Here is a 16840-nt window from a genome sequence, read left to right on the forward strand (position 1 = left end):
GCTTATTTGTTTATGCAATTAGTGTTAAGTTTTCATCAGTTTAAAATAATGAGTTATAAGACAGTCTTTTCAAGCCTCTTGCTAACATCAAATACAACATAAAAAATAAAAAGCAAGAAATCAAAGCACCCCAGAGAAAAATCACCTTCACTAGAAGGAAGACAGGAAGGAAGGAAAGAAGAAAGAAGACCACAAAACAACCAGAAAACAAAAAACAAAATGGCAAGAATAAGTCCCTACTTATCAATAGTAACATTGACTGTAAATGGACTAAACTCTCCAATAAGACACAGTAGCTGAATGGATGAAAAAAATAAGACCCAGTGGTCTGTTGTCTACAAGAGACATGGTTCACCTATAAAGCTACACAGAGACCAAAAATAAAGGGATGGAAAAATATATCCCATGCCAATGCAAACCCACAAAAACAAAACAAAACAGAACAGGAGTAGCTACACTTACATCAGACAAAATAGACTTCAAGAGAAAAACCGTAAGAAGAGACAAAGAAGCTTATCACATAATGATAAAGAGGTCAATTCAGCAAGAGGATACAATGATTATAAATATATACGCACCCAACACTGGGGCAGCCAGATACATAGAGCAAATATTATTAGAGCTAAAGAGAGACAGATTAAAATACAACAGCTGGAGACTTCCATACCCCATTTTCAGCACTGAACAGATTTCTCAGGAAGAAAAGTCAGAGACATAGGACTTAATCTGCACTACAGAATGAACCTAATAGAGATCTACAGAACATTTCATCAGATAAAAATTACTAAGAGGAAAATTTACAGCTATAAGTGCCTACATCAAAAAAGAAAAAAAAAATAACCTAATGATGTAACTTAAAGAACTAGAAAAGAGCAAACCAGGCCAGGCGCAGTGGCTCACGCCTGTAATCCCAGCACTTTGGGAGGCCAAGGCAGGCAGATCACGAGGTCAGGAGATCGAGACCATCCTGGCTAACACGGTGAAACCCCATCTCTACTAAAAAAAATACAAAAAATTAGCCGGGCATGGTGGCAGGCACCTGTAGTCCCAGCTACTCGGGAGGCTGAGGCAGAAAAATGGCGTGAACCCGGGAGGCGGAGCTTGCAGTGAGCCAAGATAGCACCACTGCACTCTGGCCTGGGCAAAAGAGCAAGATTCTGTCTCAAAAAAAAAAAAAAAAAGAGCAAACCAAACCCAAAACTAGTAAAAGAGATATAGATCAGAGCAGAAATAAATTTGAAATGAAGAAAATACAAAAGAACAATGAAACAAAAAGTTCGTATTTTGAGAAGATAAACAAACTTGACAAACCTTTATCCAGACTAACAACGGTGAGGGTGGGGGTAGGGGTGAAGACCCAAATAAAATCAGAGATGAAAAAGGGGACATTACAACTCGTAAGAAATTCAAAGAATCATTAGTGGCTACTAGGAGCAACTATATGCCAATAAATTGGAAAATCTAGAAGAAATGAATAAATTCCTAGACATATATAACCTATCAAGATTGAACCAGAAAGAAATTAAAAATCTGAACAGCCCAATAATCATAAATATATACACCTACTATGTACCCACAAAAATTCAAAAATTTTAAAACAATGGCATGTGCCAGGCACTGGTACAGAACACAGAAGATACAGCTCCCTGGAGCCTGGCTCTTATAAATATAAGTCTTAGGATATCACTTTTGAAAATAATTTTCTATATGTCCATTAACCTCTAATTCTTATATTAGATGGGTTTACCGATATTCAGTTTATATTATGCTTCATAAACCACACAGGCTACAGTAAATATTTGTGTGCACCAAATATCATATCATCTAAGCAATTCTTTTACGGTTCTTTTACAATTCTTTATACCACAATATAAATACAATAAAAGTAATTATATTTATGTCATGATAAATATACTTGTTTTGACTGAAAGCCGCAGTTAACTAAAATAGTTGAAAGGGCCTTGGGTAAACCTTTGCTGTCTCGTAAACTAGCCATGGCACAAGCCTGACAGCACAAAGAAATCCACAGCAGCGAGGTTATTTCAGTCACAGGCAGCCTCAGCAGCTTCAGTGGCTGAGTCAGACGACCTTTTCTGACAGCACGTGTATGCCAGGCTGCTTGCAGGAGACAAAGCATCAACAGTCTCCTGAGTGAAGCACTCTCATCCCTCCCCATAGGTTTTCTATTATAGGCTCCTTCAAAAAAAAATAGAAATAGGCTATTTCCAGAGAAACTTAGATGGTAGGTTATGCACACAGAAGACTAGCAGAGGGGCTCATAGGGAGTTGAGAGCTTAACACAATAACAGGATTCCTCCTGAGAAACAGCCAAATTAGTTCCCTTTGGAAGACGCAAGAGTCCTTGCTACTCCTTGTCATACACATGGAAGGCAACATCCAAGAGTCATTCCCTGGCTGGTTTTGCACTTGAACTTGTAAAGTTTATCAGGGAAGACTTCACCCTCACTCGAAGAGAGGGAGGTCCAGAAACAACACTGTCTGGACTGAAAAGAGAAACATCTCTCTGGCATGTGTGGCAATATGCGCCCATGTGCACTAGTTTTCCCAAGTAGCTACCTAGGTCCATAAGAGGGGTAGGAAGATACAGCCAGCATCAACTGTGTCACAACTTTGTGGGGAAGCAGGCAAATGGCTGCACATTTTAAGAAATATGAATGTAATGTTCATATTGGTTTTGTTAAAAACAGACATAAGTGATCACCTCTATGGTTTTACACAACTCATAAGTTTATCTAGAAAAGTGGTCCCCAACTTTTTTGGCTGGTACTAGTGATCAGTTTTGTGGAAGACACTTTTTCCACAGACAGGGGTTTGGCGGGGACATGGTTTTGGGATGAAATTGTTCCACCTCAGATCATCATGTGTTAGTTAGATTCTCATAAGGAGCGAGCAACCTAGATCCCTCACATGCACAGTTCATAACAGGGTTCCCACTCCTATGAGAATCTAATGCCAGGGCTGATCTAACAGGAGGCAGAGCTCAGGCAGTAATGCTCACTAACCCACCACTCATCTCCCACTGTAAGGCCCAGTTCCTAACAGACCATGGGCCAGTACAGGTCCATGGCCTGAGGGTTGGGGGCCCTTGGTCTAGAACACATCTGAAACCAAAACTTTGCCCAAAAGGACTAATGTTTCCCTTCTGCAGAGTCTAGAAATAAGTAACATCAAGGACAATTTGATTTTCTTTTAAATTCACAATAAACATACTCGTTTACTTCTTGATGTAAAACACTTGCTGTAAATTATATAATTTAAAAATTATAAACAAAAAAGCAAGAGGTATGTTCCTTTGCCACCCTGCTTCTAAATCCAAAACAAATTTAAGATGTCTCAGGGAATCATCATTAGTACTTTAAATATTTATAGTTCTATCCTCCTTAAAACTCAAGTCAAAACTCAAATCACCAGGGAGAAGAAAGGTTGAGAAGATGCAGCATTGTGGAGTGGGAAGATGCTGGCACAGAGCTTTAAGAGACAAGCTCTAATCCAGATTATACAATTCAAAAGAAAGGAGATGAGCTAAGAGTTCTTTATTTAAGAAAAAAAAAAAAAAAAGACGCCGTTGACTATGTTATATAGGGTGTAGTCACACTGTTATGCCTCCCACTGCTTAAGATACTATAGTACTAGAACAGACATTCAGTCACCACATTTAGAGAAATATGTAAAAAGCTTAAAGGTCAAAGAGGCTAGACAATCGAATGAAAAGAGTCCAAGAGAAAGACTGAATGAATGCACGGGGCCACTGAACACAGGATGATGCCTTTCTCAAAGACATCTCTAAGGTAGATGGTACTAGAAGAAAAAAAAAAAAGACTACAATTGAAATAATTGTCAAGGAAGGTCTGGGATAGAAAAATAAGCTGGGCAAAAAAAAAAAAAAGGAACTCCTTATTTGCTTGTATCTAATAGTTAGCAATGAAATGGACTACTTCTGGAGATTCAATATCTTCCAAGAGTTTAAAGCATCCATTGATAGATAATATGGAAGCACTTCATAACATAATGGAAAAGAGTAGACAGCCTGGAATCAGTTTCTCTGTGGGTCTATCCTGGTTCCACCTAAGCTGTGTGACATTGCGTATATAACTTAACCTCTCTATGCCTTAAAGTCATTATCTCTAAAATAAAGATAATTATTATTCCTATCTCATAAGACTACTGTGAGAATTTAAAAATAATGCACATAAGGAATACAGTACTGACTGATACATCATAAATGCTTGAATAGTAGCTAACATTATTAGCATTTTGTATGCAGAAGAATATGCAGTTAACTTAATGATCTCTGAAGATTCCTCTTAAATGTTGCACTTCAGAGACCAGCTCATAATCATCCATCCCACTATGACCCCCATAAAAGAAAGCAAGATAGGGCTTGAAAAGTCATAGAAATCTGGAGCCCAGATTTCTATGGTATGCAGGTAATGGAGTGCATAGGGCATAGCACAGAACAGGGGGCTGGAGGTCCAGGGTACTCACTGGACTCAAAATACAAGTCACAAAGCCAAAACAGAGTTTCATATCAGAAAATGCCCTATCTAGGCACTAACCCCAATTCCAAATTATTTTCCACTTTTGAGAGCACAGTTCTTACAATTCAATCTATGGTCAGGTTTCTGCTATGTATACTATATGTTCCTACTATGAACAGGTGTCAGGGGTAGGCTTACAATAATCCTATAGTCCAAAGAGCTGTTTTGTTTATGTTCCTGAACTAGTGTAACAGATTATTCTTGATCCTTCTAATCCAGCTTTGTCCAGTAAAACTTCCTGCAATGATAATGTTTACTTGTGCTGATCAATACAGTAATCACTAGCCACATGTAGCTTTGCTTGATATGGGACTAGTATAAACGTAAATTCAATTTCTCAGTCAATTTTTTTTTTTTTTTTTGAGACAGGGTCTCACTCTGTGGCCCAGGCTGGAGCACAGTGACACAGTCACAGCTCACTGCAGCCTTGACCTCCTGGACTCAGGCGATCCTCAGACCTCAGCTCCTGGGTAGGTGGGACTTAGGCACATGCCACCACGTCTGGCTAATTTTTTGTAATTTTTTGTAGACACAGGGTTTCACCATGTTGCCGTTGAACATCTAGGCTCAAGCGATCCACCTGCCTCAGCCTTCCAAAGTGCTGGGATAACAGGCCTGAGCCACTGTGCCATAATTTTAATTTTAATTTTATAAGTCACATGTGGCTAGTGGCTACCATACTGGAGAGTGTAGTGAATGAGGAGTGGTTGCGCACATCACTGTGTTGAAAGAGACCCTAATGTGTGTCTCGGCCTACCAGAAAAGCGTTCTGTGATCCATCAGAGATGTCTGTTCCGGGACACAGAAGGGCAGCCTTTACTACATTTGCTGGATCAGTTAAAGGATTTTCTCTCCTTAGGCCAAAAGAGAGCCTCTCTTTCCTAATACCTACAATGATTCTTCAACACAAGGTTATTTTCTGCTTTTGTAAGAAATGAGATGAACTGAAAAGAACCAGATTATAACAGGAAAAATTTTAAAGAGAACTTCACCCAGGATAATGCATAACGCCCCTCTGTACTCTAGAAAGAAATACTGGTTTCTGACAGTTTTACAGAAATACAGGAAGTCAACAGGGTGTAAAACTATTGATTATTTTAAGCTATGCTGTAGGCCTTTTTTCAGTAATGCTATAGTTGTGTGCCACGGACAGGTCATTAAGATGGATGAATAAATTAAAGACAGGTTACACAGAAAGTGTAAGCCACATTATCCATTTTAAATGCAGAAAATGTAAAGCCATTGCAAAAGAAACCACCACGCCTCAGTTGAAAGTAACATATACCTCAGCAATTTAAAAGTAGCACACTTCATTTTCCAAGAAAGGAACAAAACTCTAACATTTGATTGTTTCAAAATACACTGTACTGACTTCATGAAACATTATCTTGGCCTTGTAAAAATGAATCAAAAGATACCACATACAACACCTGCCATCATGAGAAAAATCAATCAGGAACCTATGTATTTTCAATTCCAGATCCCAATAGGGGTCCTATAAAGCCCTCCCAAGGAAAAACTACCTCAAACTCCCACGAAAATTTGGTTCCAAGTTGATCCTCAAAGCCTCAAGTTGAGAACCATTTGAAGTCTTCTTTGAGGTTCAATATGTTAAAACCAAAATGGCACGGTTTTGGTAAAAGCCCCTGTTTCTGCCCTGGGTCCTTAAGCCTGGGAAGGCTGCAGAATTATTCAAGCCCCTTCCAAACACTGAGATACCCAAAGGACAGTCAGTGCCTGAATTTGCTCTGAATTGAACCACATCAAAGTAGTTATATGTGCAAAGCTCTTCCCTTAAAGAAATCACAAAATCTATCTCAGTAAGATCATGAACTTCTTCTGACACATTTACTATTTTCCAGGGATTCCACATACACAAATTCATCTTGGAATTTCATTCAAGGAGATCTATTTCATTTAAGGATCAAAAGACTTTTATAAGCTGGTCCCATTGCTTGATTCCCAAAGAGAGCATTCTAGTGAGACCCTATCTAACCAGAAAGCTGAAGTTACAGCAAAATTTTAACTATTATATATTTAGATAGAATGGATCCATTTCCAAAACAAAAAAAAAAAGCTGTCATTGTTATCCAGAAAACAAATGAACTGTGGTACTTTTTCTTGAATTAATACTTAACATCAAGTTAAATAATTAACACCAAGAATTCAAAAATAACCTCTTACCTCTACCACCGTGGTTTCTGCAGCTTTGCACATTGGCAAGTTGAAATTCCTTGCACTTTTCCTACAGGGGTGGAGGAGATAAGAAAGTGGCGGGGGGGAAAGACCAAAAATAAGCATCTCTGTCACCTTTAAGGTTTTATAGATTAGAATTTCTATGCACTAAGAATCTAAGAATCTTTCCAAAAAGAGTGTATCATATTTTCCATTAATAAAGTTTTATAAATATCTCATAAATTTTAAAAAATCATAACTACTTTATTCAATGTATATCGTTTTGTTTTGAACAGGATTGAGGGAAAGGACTATTTTTCACATTCAACATACAGCTACAACAAAAAAAGGAATATTAATAAATCTATCTTATTTGAAGTTAATTTCCCTTAATCTTTTAACAAGTATGCTTTGTCCCTATTAGTTAAATATTTCATTCAACCACTTGCTTTCATTAAAATATTAAGAAAGGAAAAGTAGCAAATGCTTCACATGAGAAGATACAGTAATTACATTCTCTATTGAAGAGAAGCCTATTGCTGAAACTAAATGAAATATTCATTGATAATTTGTGAGTCACCTATAAAGATCATTCTGGAGAATCATTTTCTGATGAAGTTTTTGAAAGTATACCACCCACATCAGACCCCAAGGTGTAAAAATTTCTAGCAGGTGCCAATTTTGCTGATGGTTTTGCACTCTGATGCTCCTCAACACAGTTCCCCTAATGGTAAATATTAAAATATATTTTTTGTCTCTGGGAATATAGGTTGACGGCAGAATTTCTTTGGTAGAAGGAAGTAAGTCACAGCTATGTTTTACTAGCTCTTTTGAGCCACCAATATTTCTTTTGCTCAGATTGAAGAATGAGTACAGGAAAAGGAGCATCCTTGAGAAAGGAGCCCTCATGAACTTTCACAAGTTGCTGGGTTAGATCCCACCAGACATCCAGGCATCAAAAGCTCCAAGGGCAGAATGGTCAGAGGCAAAGGAGTCCCAAGTCCCCCACTTGAATAATCTAGACAGCCTTCTGTTCCAGCTGTCCCACTAAATATGAAGTCAGTCCTAAGGTCACTTGACCATTGGTGATGCAAGCTTTCATTTCACACCAGAACTCATTAACCACCAGCATAAAGTCAGTGCCCAGAATAGCCTTTGTGCAGCCTTTAAATACCAGAGCCAGGCACTGCAGTGCAGAATAAACGTGGGAATATTTTCAATAATTCCTTTATGCTTGGTAGTATACCATTTTGTTAATCTTTTAAAAAAAGCAACTAAGCATGTGTAAATATTACACAAACGTGTCAAATAAGGTAATGATGATGTAAAATGTCTCCTGTTGTTGCCAAAATTAGTTGTACTTTAAAAAACTGGCTAAATTAAAGAAATCAAAGAGCATTAATATCACGTAAGTCCTTCAGAAATAAAAAGTGATATGAGAGTGTCACTGAGAACTTAATTGTGATTGCACCAAAGCTGCATTTGCTAAAGATTTAAAAATTGTTAATCGAAAGCAGCAAATGATAAATGAGCAAAAACAATGATTTCTGTAATCTGATAGGTAAAGTCTTCAAGATCAAACAGTTTGGAAAACTCTTAAGTGTACACTCAAAGGTTTCATAATCCTCAAAAAACAACTATATAAATCTATAAATCCAAGATATAAATACTTAGTATGCTTAGAATAACCAAAAGACTTTAAAATCTATAAAGTCTGTGGCTGAGAGTGAGGACTGAAAATTCAGTATTATAAAGGTTAATCAATTTTTCAGATAGAACCTTTGTAAGCATTTCCTAGAAGACACCAAAAGGACTGAAGGACTGACCCCAATGATTATTAGCAGTATCTTTCCAGAGTATCAAATTAACTTTGACATTTTAAGATAATACATGTAAATTATAATATCAATTAAATAAAATTGTATGATGTCACATTTTCTAAGCATGTAACTGGTCTTGGCAACTAAAATACGTAAGGAGAAAAACAACTGCACGTGCCTATATAAAAGGGCATATAGATTCAAATATTTAACAAGCAGTGCAACATAGATATCAACCAGTCCAAACAGACTCCAAGTAGACATACCAGCAGCCCTGCACACACCTATATATGTGCAATACACATGGGCATGTATGATTTTGGGCCATTTCGAAAATACATTTTTAAATTCCAAATTCACTCTGACGTCCATTTTTAGAGTTGCTGATATGCACGAGTGTTTTTAAAACTATCACAATACCTGAAAATCACGTTTCCTGCTCGGTCCGCCTTCCAGGCTTTCACCAAAGCAAAATCCCCTGTAATTGCTTCTTCCAAAATAAAGTGCTGACCATTGAACTCCCTCACCTGCAGAAGAGGGAGAAGACGTCGTCAGGTATTTGCACAGGTCTTGATTGTGATAGAGACACTCTGATAGAGGTAGATAATAAGGATACAAGCCTAGTGAGGGAAAATTTCTCAGAGGGAAAAGCATCCCAGAGACTTCAAAGATAAGCAGTGTTAGGCAAGCAGGACTTAGTCAAAGTGGTCTAAGGGGAGCTAAGGAAACAGACAAGCAAAGGTCCACTGACAAAAGAAAACTTGTGCATTTGAGGAACTGAAAGTTCTATGGCCTGAGGGATAGACTATTTTCATTTTACTATTTGTATGTACAGGTTATATATTGAATATGAAAAGTAGTCCTTCTTTCCCTCCCCCCTGAAAAAACAGTTTGCATAAAATGGTCTATGTATTGTTTTTCTACATAAAAGAGTTACAAAAATCATCATTCAGCTATCCTCATTAACCTATAATCACCTGTTGAGATTTTAAATGGGATTCACAGAATCAGTAAATTTGGAGAAAACCAACATGCCCTATCTTCCCACCCATGAGCATAGTATATGTCTCCATTTACTGAGGTTTTCTTCGACCTCCTTCAATAGTTTTATTATTTTCTCCATAAAAGCTTTATATATTTTTCTTAGGTTTATTTATAGGTACTTAGTGGTTTCTCTTGCTACTGTGAATGTTATATTTGCTCCTATCTACTCTTCTGACATTACTGGTCTAGGGAATGCTATTGATTTTTATTTATGTTTATTGCCCTTTAATTATACTACAAATTTTGGAAGGAAGAACATAAAGCAAAACTGTCTTGCCATCCTGTTATTTTATTCTTGAGGGTTTATTTCCCGGAATTAAAACAAACATCCATTGCCACACTCCATCACTGCACAAAATGGAGCCATGTGAATGTAGAACTCCATTCTCATCCCTACTGCACCCCCTAGTGGAAAAACAGACTAAGTGCGTTTTACAAAAAGCTGCTATAGAAAATTTTGGTACATTTATTTCAACTATGGTTTGAAACAAAACCTTTCTTAAATAAAAGCTGCTTTAAAGACATTAACCAAGTTGCCTGCTAGAAAAAAGATTAATGCACTTAGGGAATAACTGATGAATGAGGATCTTACTATAAGAACTAAGATAAATTATATGAAAGATATTTCTGAGCCACATATCAATATACAAAGTTATTTTGGAACGGCTTATATATTTCAAAAATCACTGTAAATACCAACAATGATAGTTGAGCATTTTACATACAGATCTAGAAAACTGGGGTAAATATACGCAAATGCAAGGCAAAGTCAATAAACAGGCTTCTTTGATTTTCCAGTTACATAATTTTCTGATGTGTCTACACACCAGCTGTTGCTGAGTGTTAGTTTTACTGAAATTTAAAAATGGGGAAGGAGTTGGTTTTGTCAAACTAGCTATTATACTCACTTCAAAGAATTGTACATTTCATAGTCACCACTTCCTCACGTTTTGGTTCTTTCTTGAATCTAATGAGATTTTCATCCCCTCTATTCCAAAAAGGAATAATCCTTAAAGTTGTCAATGACCTCTGTTTTTCCAAATCCAATGATTCAATTCCAGGCCCTGTATTATCAACCTCTTCACACTCAGTTGATCATTCCCTTCTTTTTAAAATTTCCCTTATCTTTCAAATTGCCAGATGCCCCTGGGTTTCTTCTTTACTTACTAATCACTCCTTCCCATTTCTCTTTGCTGCACCTTCTCTTCCCAATTTCTAAAATGTCAACGAGGTGCTCTGCACTCAGCCCCTAGACACTCATCTAGTATATAGATTTAAATACTATAATGCTGATGCCTCCAAAGTCTCTATCCTGGCTCCAGACTCTCCCCTGATCTGAAGTCCACTAAGCACCTCCTCTTGGAGTCTAATGAACATCTCCAATGCACCATGTTCCAAACAGAGCTCTTTGATAAGGCCTGTGCTTCACTCATCTTACACAGTATGCTTGACTCCTCTTACACCCCTTACCTATCCACCAGCAAATCCTGTTGGCTCTACCATGAACATAACACCAATTTCAACCACTTCTCTCAAACTCCACTGTTACCACCTTGGTCTAGCCACCTTCCATTCCCTCCTAAATTAACACAACAGCCTCCTAAACCCTCTCTCGCTGCTTCTGCTCTTGGCTTCCTAGCAAAAAAAAAAAAAAAAAAAAAAAAAAGAATCACCACCCCAGCAGCCACAGTGATAGTTACAAAAGACAACTCAAATTACATCACTCTCATGCTTATTCAAACCTCCATAGACTTCCCACTACGTTCCGTAAAATTCAAACTTTGCATGAATTTGGCTCCTGCCTCTCTTCAATCTCCATCCCTATCACTCTCTGCCTCATGTGCTGTTCCAGCCTCACCACCCTCCTGTTCCCCAAACATGGCAAGCCTGTAGCTGCCTCGGCACCTTGTACTTACTCGTCCTTCTGAATAGAGCACAAACCCTCTTATGTCCACTTGCCTCGTTCTCCTACCTTATTCAGGTCTCTACCAAGTATCACCTCCCCAAAGCTCTCCCTGGCCACCAATCTGGAATATCAGCTGCCTGGCCAATGATAATTAATTCTCTTTGCCCTTAATCTACTTGATTTGTCTTCACAGTACTTCCACTATAGACATTATGCATTTATTCATTCACTGTCAGTTCCTCCACTAGTAGGAGGACTTGATCTAGATCATTTTACGACAGTGCTTAGACCAGGGCTCAGTGAAGAGTAGGACCTCAATAAATAACACTAATTCAGAAATTAACTCACTTCTTCCTACTTTAAGTAAAAAAAAATAAAGTACTAAGAATTAAGAAATAAATTATCTGTCATATTCCTAGGGAATTCAGACAAAATTTAAAAACTACGAGTTTGAGGCACCTGACTCCAGGCAGAAATGAATCCAAGAAATATTTTAGTCTCATATTTTCCCAAGGTGAATTAATTCTTCAACTTCTAGCAAGCTATCAAAGTATTTATCGCAAGTTTTCTGGGAACCTTTATGAGATACTACTACAGCTCATTTTAATAATTAGGCTCCTGTCTTTTACTTTGTCAAGAAGCCTTTTAAACTTATTTAGACAGTAAAGGGAAAAGATCAAACATAAAAAACACATTAATAAAAGCTTTGAATCCACATAGATCACTCTCAACAGAAAGATGTCTCCAGATGGAAGACACAGCTGGAGACCAACACTGAACATCAAAGGACATATTCGGTGACCTCCAATCTTCCCTCTGATCGTTCCTCGGAAAGGGAGGGGCAGAGCCAGCATCCCCATATGCAGAAAAGTGATAAGAGATCCCCTGATTTACTATGTTCACTTCCCCAGAGATGAGTACAGCATTTCTGCAACCTGTGTTAACTCTCTTTGGCCATCTAGACAAGGAGAATGGAAAGATACTAAAAAATACCGTAATGAAATACTGGCCAGTGTAATTTTTGGAATTTTCTCCAATCTGAGCAGCTCAAATACCTTTATCTGAAGTTCTACTCTTCTATAATATACCTACGATAAATGTACCCCATCCTACTCAGCACTTTAAACAGAAGTAGGTTATTCCATCAAAAGCTCAAATGTGTCCAAGATACAAAATAAATAGTGATCATATGAACTCTCTATTCTATCATAACAGTTCCTTTCAAGGTTTCAGACAAACATATTATTTCCTTGTTTTTTTCTTCCTACAGTCACTTTAGGAAGGGCCTGAGCATAAAGAGTTTGCTAGCATGCATATCACAACTACTTTATTTTCCATATAAGCATAATCAGCAAGTATAACTGTTTCTCAATTTGTTAAAGCCTACCATAAAATCAGTTCAAGTAACTAACCTTGACTAGTACATAATATGTGGATTACACCATTTTTTCCTTCTTTTTATTCTAGTTTCCCTATGTGATTTTAAATGCTAGTGGATGCCTAGATTTAGCTAGAAATTTTGCCTATTTATGAAAATGAATGAGTGCTTTTTCTCACATAGAGGTGATTTTACACTTATTTGTCCAATGATCCACCCAAAATCCCACGTGGAAAGAGAAATCCCGGTATAATCTGGTTAAGAGTGTTTCTTACCTCTCTTGGCTTACTGGCAATGGCAACACTGCCATCTTTGTTGTATTTGATAGGTGATCCTCCTTCTTGTACCAGGGTCCCATACCCTGTGGGGGTGTAAAATGCAGGAACTCCAGCCCCGCCTGCACGGATCCTCTCTGCAAGTGTGCCCTACAAATGAGCAACCAACACCCCATAAGTTCACTAAGCACACTTCTGTGTGTGGACACAAACATTTACACGTGGTTCCTACTCTCTAGAGGCTTATAATTCTAAAAAGTAGCTAGCATTGTACATTAGTGTGAGTATTTCACTAATATTGTATGCTAGAAGATCAGTTTTAAGAAGTTACTGCCCCTCTAGATCCATTCGAAATCCACATTCAAAATGTAACCACTTATTTGTATAGACATGCTTTCAGCTTCCATACCTCCCAGTGATCTCTTGACACATTTAAATGTGTCTATTTTTGATATTCTAAGTCAATTTTAAAATCCAAATTATGAAACTTTAGTTATATATTAAGTAATGCAATTAAATTTTGTTTTATTTCATGATCTATGTTGGTATGGCCTAAATTTTATTTAAGTTAATAATGTAAAGTGTTTAAATTTTAGAGCTTATTTTAAACCATTTTCATAAATATTTTTATCTACAAATTGTCTAAGAAAAAAAAAAGTGAAAAATACAGCATACAGGTAAATTGGTTTTTAAAAGCCAAGAGTACATCAAATTGTTTCAGAATAGAAACAGCTGCAAGCAAAGTTTCTTTGTATCTTCTTTTGATCATCATCTTTCCCATGGGTGACTCTTCTTCCTAGGTACCAGTGATTTCAAGACCAGTTTCCCTAGCTCTCTCACTCTCAACTGTTTTTCTACCCAGGTTTTCCCTAGGGAATCAACTCTGGCCCTGAACCTTGACACCCCTCCTAACATTGACGCCTACTGTGATAGACTTGTTATGACAGTCTTACTAGAAAACTGACTGGCTAGTCAGTAGTTAAAAATTGGGGCTGGACACCATGGCTCATGACTGTAAATCCCAGTGCTTTGGGAGGTGAAGGATCACTTGAGGCCAGGAGTTTGAGACCAGCCTGGGCAACATAATGAGATCTGCCTCTTTACGAAAAAAAAGAATTGGTTCATGGTATTAATGATGATGTGTTCACATTGTCCCAACCTTAAAAAGTATTTTCTACTTTAACAGGACTCTAAGTATTCAACTCGAAGAAGAAACTAACAGTTGGGACTTGAGACATTGAGTCATTCAAGTAGGTGGAATATTCTGGGGAAAGACAGACTTGGGGTATAACTGAAAATCTTCCAGATAACTGATTATCTAGCCAATGGAAAGAGATGACTCTACCTTGTGTTGTGAAGTTAGTAACATTCACAAAAAATTAAATCATCAAAATTACCATAACACTACCCCCAGCCTTAAAATACATTTTATATATACCCTCCCTGAATACTCTCCTTCTATCATACCAGGTAAGGGCCTGAAAGTGGACTATTTCTGCAGATAGACCTTCTGTAGGTGCCACCAGCTTCTTACCCTCACCCACCAAAGAAGTCCTGATCCCCACCATTGATACTCCTCCCCCTAGCCTTCAGGCTGCAAAATAAGCTGCCAGAGCCAGTGTTTACTAATGGGCCACTAAGTTGGGGAAGGAGACACTGACCTCTCTTAGCCTGAGGAAAAACTGTAAAAAATATATATATATTAACGATGTACATCCTTTCTGACAAAATAAGGAGTAACATAAAAGATACCAAGGGTAATCAAAAGGTTAATTTTCAATAGCTCCACAACCCAAAGAATACTGTATCTCAACCTACCATGTGAAAAATACTGCTATGGACTGAACTGTGTTCTCCCCAAAATTCATATATTGAATTCCTAGTCACCAATGTGACTGCATTGAGATAGGGCCTATAAGGAGGTCATCAAGGTTGAAGGAAGTCAAAAAGGTGGGGCCCTGATCTGGTATGATTAGTGTTCCTACAAGAAGACAAACCCAGAGAGGGAGCATGCATGCTCTCCGCCATGCAAGAACAGTGAGAATTCGGCCATCTGCAAGCCAAGGAGGACTTCCAAGCCTTCAGAACTGTGAGAAACTTCTGTTGTTTAAGCCACCAGTCTGTGACATTTTGTTATAGCAGCCTGGGCAGACTAAGACATCTTTGTTTTTTTTGTTTTTGTTTTTTCAAAAAACTGAGGAAATTGAGTAAATACCAAGCCCAGTTCAATGCTATGGTATGTACAGGTAACAGTGCTATAGAGTGACCAGGTGTGACTGCAACACGAGCCTCAGAATAGTTCCCCATGTGTGCTTTCTAGACAAACACACCATGATTTCATTACCAATTTTTAAAAATCTACTAAATTATGTTAATAGCAACTTGGCAAAGTCAGTGGCAATGTTTTCTGTTGACTAAAATAAAGCAGAGTGGCTCAGTTCAAGAGCTGAGAGCAGAGCATGTCAAAATGAAAGAAGAGCAAACTGTAGACCCTTGTTTTACTTAAAGATTTCAGAAAGTTTTCCTTTCTTTATGAATAACTCCAATTAGCTAAGAGATGACATAGAAAATGAGTGAAAAGTTGCTAGATTAATTATAGTAACTGCTTGCTTTGTAGTAACATCAGTTCCCTGGAAATCTAGGTTCTGATCCCAGCACTTACTCAGATATAGTCACATGCACCTTTCATGGGCTTCACTCTGATGTGTCTCAGCAAGGCCAGATCACCCACAAATTTCTAGTTCTGAAATTCATAGAAATTGGAGAGGCACGGTGGCTCACACCTGTGAGGCCGAGGCAGGTGGCTCATTTGAGGTCAGGAGTTCAAGACCAGCCTGGCCAACATGGTGAAACCCCAGCTCTACTAAAAATACAGAAAACAAAAGTAGCTGGGCTTGGTGGTACATGCCTGTAATCTCAAATCTCAGCTTCTCAGGAGGCTGAGGCAGGAGAATTGCTTGAACTCGGGAGGTGAAGGTTGCAGTGAGCCGATATCACACCGCGGCACTCCACCCTGGGTGACAGAGTGGGACTCCGCCTCAAAAAAAAAAATAAAATAAAATAAATTCCTATAGGATGATTCTCAAACATTCCAGCAAATCCTTTTGTATGCTTCTGGCACAATACACATTACAGTGCCAAACTTAAAATCTTACCTTGCAGCCTGGATATCTTTTAGAAATATCTCCTTTTTCAGTACACAGTAGAAGAAAATATTAATCCTCCAGCAATCAACAGGTGTGAGTTAGAAACAAAATTCCTTGGTTTGGCAAAGTAGTATTTCTTCTGCCTTACCTCTTTTGCACAAAGAAATTTCCACAGAGGGCCGGGCGCGGTGGCTCAAGCCTATAATCCCAGCACTTTGGGAGGCCGAGGCAGGCGGATCACGAGGTCAGGAGATCGAGACCATCCTGGCTAACACGGTGAAACCCCGTCTCGACTAAAAATACAAAAAATTAGCTGGGCGAGGTGGCGGGTGCCTGTAGTCCCAGCTACTCGGGAGGCTGAGGCAGGAGAATGGCGTGAACCCGGGAGGTGGAGCTTGCAGTGAGCCGAGATTGCGCCACTGCACTCCAGCCTGGGGGACAGAGAAAGACTCCGTCTCAAAAAAAAAAAAAAAAAAAAAGAAATTTCCACAGAGAAAAGGAATTTTTAAAGTAAGTTAGTATTATAAAAGAAAAGCA

The 16840-nt window shown here is 38.2% G+C and overlaps 1 protein-coding gene across 2 annotated transcripts in view; it reads right to left on the reverse strand.

The window, feature by feature from the left end:
- OXCT1 (3-oxoacid CoA-transferase 1) overlaps nt 1–16840 on the reverse strand; it is a 141278-nt gene that overhangs the window by 106599 nt on the left and 17839 nt on the right. For both annotated transcript variants that reach the window (XM_030814016.1, XM_030814017.1), the window contains exons 5-7: nt 13158–13307; nt 8975–9081; nt 6744–6804 (exon numbers count right to left, since the gene is read on the reverse strand). In XM_030814016.1, the coding sequence (XP_030669876.1) occupies nt 6744–6804; nt 8975–9081; nt 13158–13307 (318 nt within the window). The remainder of the gene's footprint in view (nt 1–6743; nt 6805–8974; nt 9082–13157; nt 13308–16840) is intronic.

This window comes from Nomascus leucogenys, chromosome 6, assembly GCF_006542625.1.
Source record: "Nomascus leucogenys isolate Asia chromosome 6, Asia_NLE_v1, whole genome shotgun sequence".
NCBI lineage: Eukaryota > Metazoa > Chordata > Mammalia > Primates > Hylobatidae > Nomascus > Nomascus leucogenys.